General features: G+C 42.0%; 1 protein-coding gene across 1 annotated transcript in view; it reads right to left on the bottom strand.

The window, feature by feature from the left end:
• Nucleotides 1-14,880, bottom strand: part of LOC113406350 (amine oxidase [flavin-containing] A-like) — a 52,446-nt gene that overhangs the window by 6,031 nt on the left and 31,535 nt on the right. Inside the window, exons 4-10 of the mRNA XM_026650725.2 lie at nucleotides 9,170-9,274; nucleotides 7,810-7,901; nucleotides 4,812-4,953; nucleotides 4,097-4,246; nucleotides 3,588-3,747; nucleotides 2,675-2,771; nucleotides 604-657 (exon numbers count right to left, since the gene is read on the bottom strand). Coding sequence (XP_026506510.1) covers nucleotides 604-657; nucleotides 2,675-2,771; nucleotides 3,588-3,747; nucleotides 4,097-4,246; nucleotides 4,812-4,953; nucleotides 7,810-7,901; nucleotides 9,170-9,274 — 800 coding nt within the window. The remainder of the gene's footprint in view (nucleotides 1-603; nucleotides 658-2,674; nucleotides 2,772-3,587; nucleotides 3,748-4,096; nucleotides 4,247-4,811; nucleotides 4,954-7,809; nucleotides 7,902-9,169; nucleotides 9,275-14,880) is intronic.

Genomic DNA, 14,880 nt, shown 5'->3' with positions numbered 1-14,880 from the left:
AATGAAGTCAATGGAATCACTCCAGATTTACAACAGGGTAGCTGAGAGCAGATTTTGACCTGTAAAATACTCAATGGTATTTTATTTATTATGAATAACAAAATAGGCTTCAAACTGGACTCTTCTTTCATATATGGTTGTGGAAACAGTACTGTTGTAGACACGGATGTTTATACATGTATGTAAATAATAATAAATGTTAGAATATTTCTGTCTGGCGTGTAGGGGAAGGACACCAAACATTATGTTCCTCAGCACTCCCTTCATTTCACTAATGGACCAGCTATGTGAAAATGATCAGGAAGGAAGGAAGGAAGCATTTTGGAATCTTTGCTGTAACCAGCAGTTGTCACAGACAAAAACAGTGCCCCAAGACTATCTATGAAAGATAATGTGCTAGTGATAACATGAAAAAACAGATAGCATGTGGACACTTTAAAATATCCTTAAACGGGATTCACTGAGGGCTGTGCCTGCTTACGCAAGCTGAGTTTGGACCTCGGAGTTTGGGGAATACTATTATCTGTAGTTACTCTATGTGTATATAAAATTACTCGGTGAAGCATCCTAAAGAACAACTCTTTGAAATTTGTAAGTTCTTACCTCTCTTCTTTGGTGACACGTGCAAGTCTATAGGCCTTTCTTGTAAGGATAAAACTAAAGAAAAAGAGGACATAAATATTGTGCAGTGTCAATACACAGACTGATTTACAAAGCAAGGGCATAAAGTCTTTGCTTAAAAAGACTTTACAATGAGTGAGACAAACACACTACTGGTAAGTCTAATTCTTTTATCATATAAAAAGCTTAATTATCACAGAATACATTTATCCATATTCAATAGCTTCTTGCATTATATCTGGAAACAATCAGCTTGTACAAAGAGCGCAGGAGTAAAGTGCTCCTTGCAGGAAGCTAACAAAACTGATTACCACGTGCTATGCTAGCTGAAGCTTCCTAATGAGTTGTAGGTGTAACCCCAGGTACAGCACAGTACAGCAATCAATCTTAAGGTGATGGAGGCATGGACTACTGCCAAGGGAAAGTCTGGGGGAGATCTCAGAAAGGGGCCGAGCCCTTTAAAAGCAACTTCATCTACCCCTGTTAGGATCTGCACAGGGGTCAATAGTACCCTATGGTAACTGGTATCAAAGAGCGCTCACAGTTCTAGAAGAATCAATAGACACCCCCCCTGTGGTGGAATTTTCACAATTGCTTTGCATTGGCCGAATTCTCCTCCCACTGCAGTGAGCAGGACAATGCCCATTGACTTCAGGGGAGCGGAATTAGGCAACACCCTGATCCTTATCCAGTGTGAGGAGAGAATCAACCATCACAACACGTGCAGCCTCTCTTTCCATATTGAGATCTAAATCTGAATTGGCTAAGATCGAGACCTGAGTTTCCTTGAACTGGGCTTTAGTTTTCTTGTCCCTCTAAATTCCCAGGTAGCTGCCCCTCCCACAAAGCCAATATAATTTATTTTATTAAAAGATCCATGATTAGGTCAGCTACAGGGCAATTGCAGGGGAGTGAGGCTACAGTATACACAACGTATATTTTATGACAAGCAGTTTAGAAGGCTACAGTCACATTCCTATCAGTAATTGCTCTAAGATGTTTTCAGCTAGAGTCAAAATTGATTCCTGGAATAATTCCATTGACTTCCATGGAGATGCACCTCGGGTGAATTTGGCTCCTGGAATCCTTTATAAAGTTGTGCATACTAGCAAAGAGATGATCCCAACATTGATTTTAGTAGTAAGAAAAAATATTTACATTCCTGTTGTTGGCAGTAACTTGAGAGGAATGTTAGGGGGTTTCATGGTGTCCAGAACAAGGACATTTTAAAACTTTGTGTCCATAATGTTACACAATTCAAGAGGAGTGTTAGGCTCTCCTTGTATGGTACTGTACATGCAATTATTTGGTGTATATATACACAAGTGTTTTTTCAGCTTGTTTGGAAGGTTCGTCTTGGATTTAAAATGGAAACATTTTGTAAAGTTTTTTTTAATTTATATTCACTTAATTCACTCTTTTCAAAAGCCACTAAATGCTGTTACACATTTTCCAGCTCTCCTTCCAAAATGAAATGCTAAATATTTGGCAGTTTCTCCAGAATTCTAAATCTGTCACTGAACAGCTGTGCTTTGACCGAATTACAAGATGCTGTGAGGAACAGTTCTTCATCTCTTCAATGCATTGCAGATTCAAAACAAACAATGGCTTGTCAACTGTATTTTCAGTATTCAGCATGGCCAAAAGAGAAGGCCCAGTATAGCTGGAATAAGATGCTTGGTAAATCTGAGTAAGAGAGGTTTAATTTCTATGGGCCCAATTCTGCAAAACCCTTAAATGTGTGCTTAACTTCAACCACGGGAATAGGCACATTGGACAATGTATCTCCATTCCCACCAGCCTCCTCGGCACTGGCCTACTTACAGCTGGTGCAAAGCCTCGCTCCAAGGAATGCAGAGGCTTGAAGGGGCTGCATAGCTACTTTATCCCACACAAGAGGATGCCCAAAGACTGCAGCTGGCCCAGAGTGCCTTGCATGCATCCTCATAATGGGTGAATAACACCTATGGTGATTTGCATGCTTCCCAATCCCCTCCACAAGTCCTTTCACAAGTATCTATAAATCTAGGAACATGGACTAGGGGTGCCTTACCCTATAATGGCAGGCACAGATCCATCAGGTTTGGAATCATCTAAGGTTATTGAAATTGGAGCTTCTTCGTCCTCAATAAGCATGCAGGCACAGTAATCTGACAGGAGAAAGGAAACAGATATAACAACTGCTGAGTGCTATTTACTAGTAGTAATGAAAAAACTTCAATAAAAAGTAAATCCATAGCTGTTCTTCATTCACTGATAATACTTAGAAATCTGGAATCTTTTTCTAGCATTCTCTCTCTCCCTGTCAGTACAGTTTCCCAAACTGCGTGTAGACACACATCCTAATTTGTTTTTAAATGGGGACTTTGTTGCTTTGTATGAATTTATTTGTGACTCACAGAAAGTTATGGAGACTTACTCTTATCAAATAACAGAAACTGCAAAGAAAAAAAAATTCAGACTCTAATAAAAAAGTAGCTTGCCCAAAACAACACCAGAACCCTATTCTTGGCAAGTCTACTCAGTGGAGACTCAATCTTGTACTCCTTGTGGAATTCTCAATGGGGATTACACAGAAGTAGGGTAGAAACAGAAGGGTAGGACATAGCATAGGAATTGCCATAGTGGATTGGACCCCTGGTCCACCCAGTCTAGTATCTTGCCTCTGACAGTGATCAGATGCTTCAGAGGTAGGTGCAAGAAACCCTGTGGTGGACAATAGCGGAATGACTTAGTGGCTAGTTGAAGAGATATAAATCCTCATAACATTAAAAAAATTCACCTGTTTAATGCAACAATGGCTGTTCTGATGTTGGAAATGAAGCATCCTCACACACAAAGTTTTGGAAACAATTTTTTTTTGCCCATTCTCCAACACTTAAAGATGATAAACCCACGACTTTAAAGTTATTGTAGCACTAAACTCCCAAGTTCTTCATTTCCCCCCGTAGTTGATACCCACGTACCCATCTTCTTCCAGAAGGCCTCTTTATAGTACATCATACATTTAATGACAGAACCCATAGGAAGACGATGAATTAACTGGTTTCTCTCTGATGGTAGTTCTGGGTTGAAATGGATCTTTGTAGTCAGGCCTGGGGGGATGGCACTAATCACATAACTGCCCTGAAACATAAGGCACTGATATATAACACACACACAACTGCAATCTTAGGTATGAACAGAAATATTATTTTCCTTTATTTAAGATGACCTTTGTGGGCGCTATAATATAAAATAACACAATAAAACAAAGCAGAGAGAAGGTAGACTAATGTCAGGAGCCAATTAACAATATACTAATATGAGACCCAGTCATAAATCAGTAAAGTAGATTCAAAGACTTTCAGGGGAATTTGAGAAGCAGAGACATACAAATGTGTGGTGCTGATTACATTTGGCTAAGAGCTGCAGTGGACATTTCCGTCCCCCCCCCCACACTAAATGCAAACTACTATTATTTTTATTGAATTACCTCATATATCTCATGGTTTAGAGTCTCCACGATGACATTATCACCTGACTGATCAATGCGAACTACAGGCCTCTCCAGTTTAACTCTGCCTTTGAGGAGGTCCTTTATCCTTTCTGTAATCTGACCAGAACCCCCAACAAACTTCCGCTCCTGGAAACAAAAAACCCCACCAAGAAATCATCATTAGAGTAGAGTCTATAATAAATTCTGTTAACATACGAGAAGATCAGGGTCAGATTTTCAAGTGCACAGAGCCCACAAAAAAGGCCAGATTTTCAAGAGTTGTTTTGAGTTAACTAATCAAGTTATCCAAGTACACTTTTTACTACACTTATATTTAGTTTGAAGTACACTTGCTTTGTATGCTTGAAAGACGCTCATACATTCAATGATAAGTGACCATGGAAACCAAAATGGCAGATATTACAACAGCAGCAAAAAAAAAAGAACTATGTTGAAGAGATGTGGGGAGGGAAGTTAAATAAATTGTCCTGATTTAACTTGAGGCCTAGATTGATTAGATGCCACATCGTACAGAGCTCCCATAGATGATAATTTGACACCTTCAAACACATATTGAACTCTTGCACCGTGTAAACTGATTATTCATCTTTTCATTAACTGCAGAGAATGTGTTAAGTTTGTGCAATGGAAAGGGAACACCACACTTGTTCATTATGGTCTCAAGAAAGGAAACATGTATGACATTCTGTACCTGCCCCCCATTGGTTACGGAAAATATCCTGGTTGTCCCCCCACACAGCTTCAAGTACCACAGGAACCAGAGAGCAGAGACCTCATGTGGCTCAGAGGTAACATTGATGTTCACAAAGAGAGTAGCAAACTCTCTGGCAGTTCTGTATGCAAAATAAAAGCAAAGACAACAGGGTTAGGAAGTAGATATTAGAGCTGGGTAAAAGTTTTTGGATAATTAGTACATTCACCAAAAATGCATTTTTCAGGACCCTGAACCAAATCACAAATTCAGGTTGAACTTAATAGTTTCAGCTGAAAAAAACAGAATTTTTTTTTGCAAATGTCAAAATGTTTTGGTTTTGACATTTTGTTTTGGAACTACACTTTCAAAATGAAATATGATTTCAAAACAATATTTAAAATATTTAATTGCACCTGAACAAAATGTCTGCGTTTTTTTGTTTTGTTTTGGTGAGAAAAACCATAACAATTCTGTTTTGGTTCAAAACAGGTTTTGTTGTTGTTGTTAGCCATTGAACTTAAATTCAATTATTCACTAAACTCTAATAAATATTACTTTGCTGTTGGCTATTATTAGTTTTTCATTATTATCTTTAAACAAGGTTATTACCCAAAAGCGCACAGATCATTTTTGCTCAATTCAATTTTTGGCCTGTAGAAAGGACTATTTGAATATGTTTATATGAACTTCCCTACCATTTTCCCATTCTTATTTACCCTGCTTCTAAACTAGTTTCCCAGTTGCCACTATTGCCACAAAACAAATATTTTTCTCAACAGGAGATGCATTTGATAGCCAGTTAGTGGAGGTCTTCTGCCTTTCTCCTCCATGGGGAGCTCATCAAGTACACCACTCCCACGGTTTGATACGTCCCTGGTAGTTTAAGGAGTACATTTCCAAGGCCACTCCTTACTCTCCCACATGTCACTGCAATAAATTTTATTGCCTAGTCAAATTTAAGTTCTGCAATGTACAGCAACGGCAGCAATCATAGTAAATATAGATACACAGGGACAAATTCTCTGCTGGTGTAACACCACTGAACACAACATTCACGTGAATTTCACTTGTGATTTGTTAATTAGTATATACTAAGTTAGATCATTTATGAAAGACAGTCAAAGTGCTTCCAGATAAAGTTTCATTAACAGAGAGAGAATCTCTATTGATTTGCTGAGGTAACCAACTTAGCAAGCTATCTCTGATGGAATACGTAACTTTTGAACTTTTACAGCCTTTTCTTCCTTTGGTTCTGAGGGTAGATTTATTTTCTTAGGCATGCACTTTACTTGCCTTTACAAGTTATTGGTGTGGATCTGAAAGAACCCAGCATGCAGAAAGATCAGTTTCCTACTTATAATACTACCATTCTGAACAGCAGCTAGAAAACTTTGATTGGTTTGAAGGGAATAAAGCAGAGAGAGTTTTGAGTTTTTGAACATATCTTAGCTCAACATCCCTATTAAGATTACAAGAATCAGCAATAGAATCAGTTTTGTTCACATTGCACAGAAGCACCGTAGCATACAGATTATTATAAATCTAGTACTGCTTATACATCTGTGAGTTATTGACTTAGAAGCAAGTCCATTTGGTGTAGAAAGGGTTGCTCAGAATTACTTGTATAGACTACAACAGTGGTTCTCAACCCATTATGGGCTGCATAAGCAGCTCTCTGTGGGTTATGTGGACCACATCCACACGTGTGTATATATATATGGCCCTGGGGATGTCACATGGGCCGCAGCTGTGTGCTGATTGGGCTGCGGGTTGAGAACCACTGGACGACATGCATGGGCAGACAAGTGGCTTATATAATTAACTGTATGGAAAATATCATGCAATAACGATCAGGACAGAAACCTAGTGGCCATATTCTGTAAGACTTAGAGCAGAAGAAGGATTCGGAGAAGCACAATACCTTGAGGGAGAAAGTAGTCTGAAATCTTTGATATAGTACTAAAAAGTAGTAAGAAAGAAAAGGCAAACAGTGCTGAGCTGCCTAAATAAAAGGTACTGTACTAAATATAGAGGAGGAAGCTATTCTAGTACAGTGTAAGGGAATGGCACAACAAGGTGGGATATGTTTAATACAGTCTACCTGGTTCTGTTTGCTTTATTATAGTGAGGATTCTATGAAATGGGGAAGGAAGAGCAGACCACAACTGGAGGTGTTGACTCCACATCCATGCAGTGGTGTTTTTATTCACATAGCACATGGAATGTGCATAGCATTTTATAGACAAGGAAAAGACAATGCCCATTCCCACAAAAGCTTACAGTCTAAGATGGTGCTCCCAGGTGCCGAACACCCTCAACTCCCATTGGGAGTTGAGGTGCTCAGTTCTCACAGGAGACGCTCAGCTCCTTGCATGTTCAACTCTCTTAACCTGCCCTCATAGACCATCTGCTGTAAAACCCATATATCATTTTTATTTATTATGTTTGGGCTTGCTCTAATTTGTCAATTTTTTTATATACCACACCGCCAAAAACTACCCTAGTTGTGGCCTCACTAATGCTGAACAAAAAGAAACAATCATTTAACTTGTTTTACATGGGGACTTCTGTTGAGACAATCTAGTATCACATTTGCTGCCTTTGTGATGGCACAACACTGCTAATGCGTTCAATTTATCATCCACTATACCTTTACAACCTTCCCTCTTCCTACTGTCTACCCAATTATCCTCTATTCTTTGCTTGAGCATTCAATTATTTCTTCATAGATTAGCCACCTTGCCTTTGTCCTTACTGAATCTCATTTCAGTGATTTCAGAAACTTCTAATTTGTCAGGCTCATTCTATATTTTTAACTCTCTCCTCTTAAGTGATTACAATCCCTTTTCCCTTTGTGTCATCTGCAAAACTGCAGTCTGACCTGACCCACTTGAAGTCAATAGGAGTATGATCAAGACCTCCGTAAGTGCACTTTACACCCCATCATATAATGTGCCAAGGAAGCTAGAGGATTTTAAAGTAAAATGTTATCTACTTGGTCCAGCAAATTTTGTCAGTCAGCTCTTTCATTGTCATTTTGTCCCATTCTGCAGCATGTGGGGCCGCCCAGGGTGCATCAGCAGGGATCTACAAATGAAGTCAAAATATTAAACTTAGTGCATAGTATATTACTACCTAGTCATATTTAGTTTGCAGCCCCAGGCCTGCTAATATAGTGGGTCAAATTTGCTCCCACCTACTGGTACACTGGTGTAAATCTGGACTCTCTCTCTGTTTCCTCAATAGATACACTCTTGCAAACCCAGAGTATAACTGAGGGCAGAATGTGGCCTTTTATGAACACTGTAAAACTGAACAACACATTTAATGATGATCTGCTGCCTACAAGTCTCAACACAGGAATGCACTACTGTTTATTTGAATCTTGTCAAAAGAAAGGTATCAGAGATTTCTGGGAGAAAGCATGCAGTATAGGTACATCATAATGCATGTACCTGATCTTGCAAAACCTTACACATGTGAGTAACTTGTCCTTGTGTTAGGAAAGTTATAGATGTGTGTAAGTCTTTGCCAGATTGGCCCCCCCTTTCAGTAGTAGGGTTATGGAACAGTTGACAGATATTTGAAAGTTTGGAATCCTCTGCAGGGATTTTTTTGCACAGTGGATGGTCAAGAATTTTAAAAGTTCCATTTCTGAAGCATTTACAAATTTTGATTTTAAAAATATCACCGCTCTGAACTAGCCATCTTATGCAGCTGCCCATGAACATCAATATAATCATAACAGGTATTTCTAGGGAGAGATAGTAAGCCTCCACGCCCCTCCCCCCCCACCCCCAACTCCTGGCATGGCCTTCCTGGACCTTCAGTAGGGGTAAGCAGGTGCTAAGCACATCTGCTGCTTTGCCCCATCCTTGAGCACGTGGGCAGAGTCTTGACTTTGCCTCTTTCCCAATACATTGGACAGCACAGCTGTGCCACCACAGGAGGTAGTACTCCCCTACTGGTCTGGATTAGTAACATATTGCTATTCTCCCCAAGCCAGGCAGGAATCTTACCTCTGTGATGTACAGTGCTTTTCATGGGGCCCTGCAGCTATACCCTTTATAAAGGGTAGACTGTCTAAACACAGTCTAGTCCTCCATGGTCCAGGGTTTGACATTTTTAAAAAAGTCCTTTAGTAAAATAGTACATTTCAGCCTCCAATCTTTAGCCATAAAATCACTTCTACCCTTTCAGTGTACATGCCCTGATATTGTTCAGTGTTTGTGGTTGTTGTCTGACATGCCATATGGGAATTCTGAAAGGATTTTTCTGAACCTATTCCCTATGACACCAAGACCGATGGTGTAATCTCATAATAGATATATATGCAGTCCGCATTTATATCATACCTCTTTCCCCATTTCATTCATTGTCCTCCACAGATTGTTATAATCCAGGTAAATTATGGGATTCCATACTGGAGGGAATGCACCCCGGAATGGGTAGGACTTCCCCTGAAATGCACAAATAAAGGTAACCAACTGAGATACAACACAGAAAATGGATCAAGGCTTCGCGGCAGCACAAATTAAACAGAAATTGCAATTACCAAAGCAATATTATAATTAACTTTCAACCCAAAAATTCTTTGTAAATGAATCCTGGGCAAATTTCTGCTGTGAGAAATGCTGATGAACAAGTAGGCCAGGTGACAAACAAGAAAACCAAGTTGTCTTAATTGGATCCCAAAATTCAGTTTTTGTAGCATCTGGTTTCAGATAATAGAGCAGATTTCAGCCATGCCTGAGGGCTTGTCTACACATAAAAATAATCTGGAATAAGGTTGGGTGTGACTTTAAAATAGATTAGCGATTCCTGATTAACTCCAGGGCCGGCTCTGGCTTTTTCGCCGCCCCAGGCGAAAAAGCCTCCGGCCGCCCCCCCCCCCTGGGGGGGGGGGGGGGCCGGAGCGCCGGGGGGAGGGCTGCGAGCCCTGCTGTGGCCCCGCTGTCCCCGGCGGCCGGAGCGCCGCGCCGCCGCCCCCCTCCAGGTGCCGCCCCAAGCACCAGCTTGGGTGCCTGGTGCCTGGAGCCGGCCCTGATTAACTCCATGTATGGATGCTCTTATTCCAGAATAAGAATGTCTTAGGGTATGTCTTCACTACCCGCCGATCCGGCGGGTAGCAATCGGTCTATCGGGGATCGACTTACTGCGTCTCGTGAGGATGCGGTAAAATCGATCCCTGATCGCTCTGCCGTCAACTCCGGAAATCCACCTCGGCAAGAGGCGGCAGCGGAGTCGGCGGCAGCGGTCGGCTTTCCCCCGTCCTCACCGCTAGGTAAGCCGACCTAAAATACGCAACTTCAGCTACGGTATTCACGTAGCTGAAGTTGCGTATCTTAGGTCGGAACCCCACTGTAGTGTAGACCTAGCCTTAATGCACAAAATAGCCACACACAGGAAATAGCTATTCTGGAATAACTCCTCAGGAAGACAAGTCCTAAATGTTAAGTATTCCTTGCTGCTAAGCCTGTTACTGATGGTTGAAGCTGAGACGATTTGGTGGTTCACACTGAGCAAGCAACCAAAAGTTTGGATAAACTCTAAGCTTCAGAACTATCTGAATATCTTTGACTGCAGTCACCAATCATCAGTCACTAGGCTTAGAAACGTGGCCATCTTCCTTTGTGATATGATGCATCCTGAGACAACACTAGCATCAAAAAAATTATATACTAAAAACAAACCAATAAAAAAAAAAAACACAAAAAACCACCTCCAGATGTTTTTGGCTTCAGAAAATAATTCTTGTTATGAATACATACAAAAATGGATATGCCAGGAAACTGCTGCAGCTATACAAGCTACTTCAGATGACCCCGGGAAATAATTAAAATGAAAGTACATACAAGAAATGACATACATTTGAACAGCTGGTTCTCTTGACAGCTCTTATCTGGAGCTGGATCAACAGCCAACATTTTTTCCTCACCAAATCATTTTGAACCTGCTGCTGCTCCTATTGAAATCAATGGCAAAATTCCCACTGACTTTGTGTTGTATGGGTGTGCCCCCTCCTAACACCAAAACCCTACAAAAGGCCATTTCACCATCCGAGTTGGTGAGACTAGTAAAGAAGCCAAACCTCAAGATTTAGGGTCAAATTATGGCTGTCCTAGTGTAGATGTACTGAGATGGGAGGGTACAGAAGGCAGCTATAGTACTGCACAGGGAGGGTGGGATGGGCTCTCCTGGAATAGCCAGTAGCATTTTATCCCTCAGTAAGGTGTAGCCATGATCCTTCTATCTCCACACAATGACTTGAGGCCAAAGGGCTGCTCTGGGATGGGATGGGATGGGGAATGTGGGCTATACCTTTGTCCCAATTGTAGCAAGAGCTGGTTAATGAACGTGCTCTCACAGCAAATCTAGGTGGTACAGTGCCAGCTCCTGGCCCAGGTAGGTATAATGCCTGGAGCCACTGTCACCTCCTCCCACTCTCAGTGCTGCTCAGGCTCCAAAAGTCCTTAAGGTTTTGATTTTTTTTTCAAATTATGTTGAGCAATTGAAACAGGGCTCACTCCCTCTGGGTACTGATATGAAACTTGTTTAGCTCAGAGTTCTTTTGTACACATTCTCAACCATCTGGGCCACAATTTCTCCCCCATCTTTTTTAGGAGCGAGTGGGGTGGGAATTGCTGCCCATAATCTCTTCTCCACATCCCTCCAATGTGGCTGCAGTATGTGCACTTGCTGCTACTAGAATAGAATGAATGCTCCATGAACCAGCTGCAAGGCAGTTCTTCGGATCAAGACAAACGGCTTCCTCCTTCTCTTTGGGCAGCAGCTCTAAAGTGGAATTTGGAAGAGAACAAGCTGTGCTGTAGGATGGAGCAGATACAAATGGATGGAAGCTGAATCATGATGTACTGGCTAGTACAGCAGACGTCCTAGCTTGGTAAACTGATACTATTCATAATGGATAAATGCTATGGGAAGTATAACCACAGTTATTTGATTTTTTTTAAATCTTTGTTACTGCTTTGTTTAAAAAAAAGTTATCATACTCTGTATTTGTGGAGCTTAACTATTATTAATCAGGACTCTAGATGCCTCTCACACACATTCTCTCACCATAAAACAAAGTGAATGCAACTGAAAGGCAAAGGGCAAGGTCTAAGTTCACTATCTCATTGCCTTAAAGATTAATTATTACTGAGGCTACAAAGCCAGGTATTGCAACGCAGAGGTCACAGCGAGGGAACGGGCAGAAATAAACTCTCCCTTCAGAATGAATGACAATATGAAAACTTCCCACAGCTCTATCTGCTGCACGAATAGAAGGTGGAACAAACCTTACCCAACTCTTAGCTACAGAAAGCCAAGATAGAGACAAGAAGGAGGTACTTTCTCTTTGAAAGAAGCTCGGTTTCTGTTTACTGTGTAATAAAGACCCCTCTTCACACAACCTGGCAATGTGGGTACTGAACTTCCATTGGGAATGGACTAGCTAACATACAACATCTCACATTTTAAGCCTATTTTACTCAATCCCAGAAAGTGTTGTTTTTTTTTAAAGTGGTAGAGTCACTTTTGTGAAAGTAGTTTCAAAATAAATCCCTCCCATCCCTTATTTAAACCAAGGCACTCCTTTATCAGTGTCCACTGCAAGAGCCAGATAATACTAGTTCACAGTAACTCTAGTATAGGCCTTTTCCCAAAGCAGCTCTGCCAATGTTAGCTGTTGATTCAATTGAATTAGGCAGCAAAATGCTCAGATACTCCAAAAACCTCTGCTCTGATTTACTGCAGTTAACTCTGAATGTGACAGAGAGAATCTGCACGCTCTCTAGCCATACTGGCTGCATCTACACTAGTGTTCTCCTGCACATTTCCCACGGCTGCACTAGCCCCGGTTCAGCTCCACTGGTAGGCACACTGGTGCTAGAGCTAGTGCTGACCGGCTGCCAGTATTTTAACCACCATGTAATGTAAGCCTGCTCAGAGCAAGTCTAGAAATGTTTAGCGTTATTTCTGACACTCATTTCTTCTTTTATTATCTACTATTATTGGTATTGCAGGATAGTGCCTAGGAGCCGCAGTCTCAGACCAGGACCCCATTGTGCTAGGTGCTGTACAAACACAGAACAAAAGGATAGTCCCTGCCTCACAGAGCTTACAATCCAAACACTGAAATTATTGTGCTTTTATTTATTTTCTGTTGCTAAACTGAGGCAATAGCACTGGCTTGATATTGAACAGCTTTTGGTAACTGATTGGAATTTTAATGGTATTTGGGGGGCCAAATCCTGGGCCCTACAAAGTCAATGACAACATTTCTATTGACATTGGTGTGCCGAGGATTAGACTTTGGGTGAGGTGTTTGATCAGCAGCTCTGAAGACTAACTTCTTCTGCTGACCTACAGCATTGACAGCCTGAGCAGGTAGGACCAGCTGCACCAGCACAACTAACACCTATGCTGTGTGTGACTTGCCTTTGAATCCAGACAGAGCTCTGGCACAGAAGGAATGCTTCCATGCCCTACCCCGGATACGACAAACTGGCTCTCTAAAGAAAGTAGCAGAAAGGATCACTGGGGTCCTTTATTTACTTCCTTTCACCTCCTAAACTCTAGCGATTCTAATCACAGGGTCTGGATCTTTCCCTCAGAATTACTCCATTGTTCCCCACAAAGAAAGGTAGAGGTGTGGCTGGGTAGATGTGGTGCTGGTGACTTCTACAGCAATAACCTTCCTGGCCGGCCTGGACCCTGTGGAGAGACCTCAGGGAAGTCTGGGATCTGTAGATGGCGAAATGATGTGCTGTGTTCAGGAGGGGGGGGAGAGTCAAGTGGGATGCACCTATTACTCCCCTCAAACCAATGAATTAGAACAGTGGACAATTAATACAGTGTGAGGCTGCGTTCTTCTGTGCCAGGGAAAGCAACTTCAGGAGGAGTTAGATCCTGGAGGAAGCAGCAGCTGGGGAAGTCCTTGACTACATGGCTCCAATGGAGCCACACTGCCAGGGAGATGGTGGGGCTGGGATTAGAGGTCCCTAAATCTGGCATGTAGACACAGGACCTCCATGCAGATGGAGGGGAGGGATAGCTCAGTGGTTTGAGCATTGGCCTGCTAAACCCAGGGTTGTGAGTTCAATCCTTAAGGGGGCCATTTAGGGATCTGGGGCAAAAATCTGTCTGGGGATTGGTCCTGCTTTGAGCAGGGGGTTGGACTAGATGATCTCCTAAGGTCCCTTCCAACTCTGAGATTCTATGATTCTACTGGAGACCTCAGGAGATCTGTGGAGCAGGCGGGACAGGGGGGAGGGAAGCTGCTACTTCAACCCAAAGGGCCGATACTAGGAAATCTCCAAGGGGGAAATCATTGATCTATCTATGCAGATGCTTATCCTGGTGCCCATCACTGTAGTTTCTGAACATCTTCCATCCTCATGCCACCTTCTTGCATGGGTGTTTCCAGGGGAAGGGGGGAATCCAGGCCAAGTGGTTATTGGCCCAAGAGTTTACATAACTGCTTTTAAAATTTGCCACATCCCAAGCAAGGCATCAGTGGAGTCTTTGTTCTTTACAGAAAGGTTCATTGCAGTGAGCAAGGGTTGAAATTCTCATTTTTATGCTAGTTATAATGTTCTGGGTGGATTACCTTGAACTACTGTTTCCTTAACTGAAAAGCAAATAACCTACTGGCTTGGCTCCCGTGCTAACAGTCTGGCTGCCTGACTAACCCACAGAGTTTATTTAATTTTTCTTTCCCTAGGGTGTTGAGCACTTTCCTACTGACTTTTAATCCTGCTGCCTGCCTGACTTAATTACCTCACACCAAACAAAAGAAAACAATCTGATGCTCCACAGCTCAGTGCTTAACAAAAGCAATTTGGAGAGAAGGTCTCTGTTAGCCCTGTATGTGCACAGTGCAGCTCTAAACGGTGGCATTTAGCCCTGGGTAGGATGGACTTTGGAGCCATCCCACCCCAAGCAAAGTTCAGGGAAATGCAATCCCACCCTGAGCTTCAAGATGTGCAAGGGAAGTGCATAGCTGCACCCACCTTGAGGATGGCACGGCCTACTCCTGTCTGCTGATCTTGGGAGGGGGGGG

Source organism: Terrapene carolina, unplaced genomic scaffold (genome assembly GCF_002925995.2).
Source record: "Terrapene carolina triunguis isolate 2854851 unplaced genomic scaffold, T_m_triunguis-2.0 Scaffold26, whole genome shotgun sequence".
Lineage (NCBI taxonomy): Eukaryota > Metazoa > Chordata > Testudines > Emydidae > Terrapene > Terrapene triunguis.
Note: the sequence above shows the minus strand (reverse complement) of the source record. Positions and strands in the feature narration are given on the sequence as shown.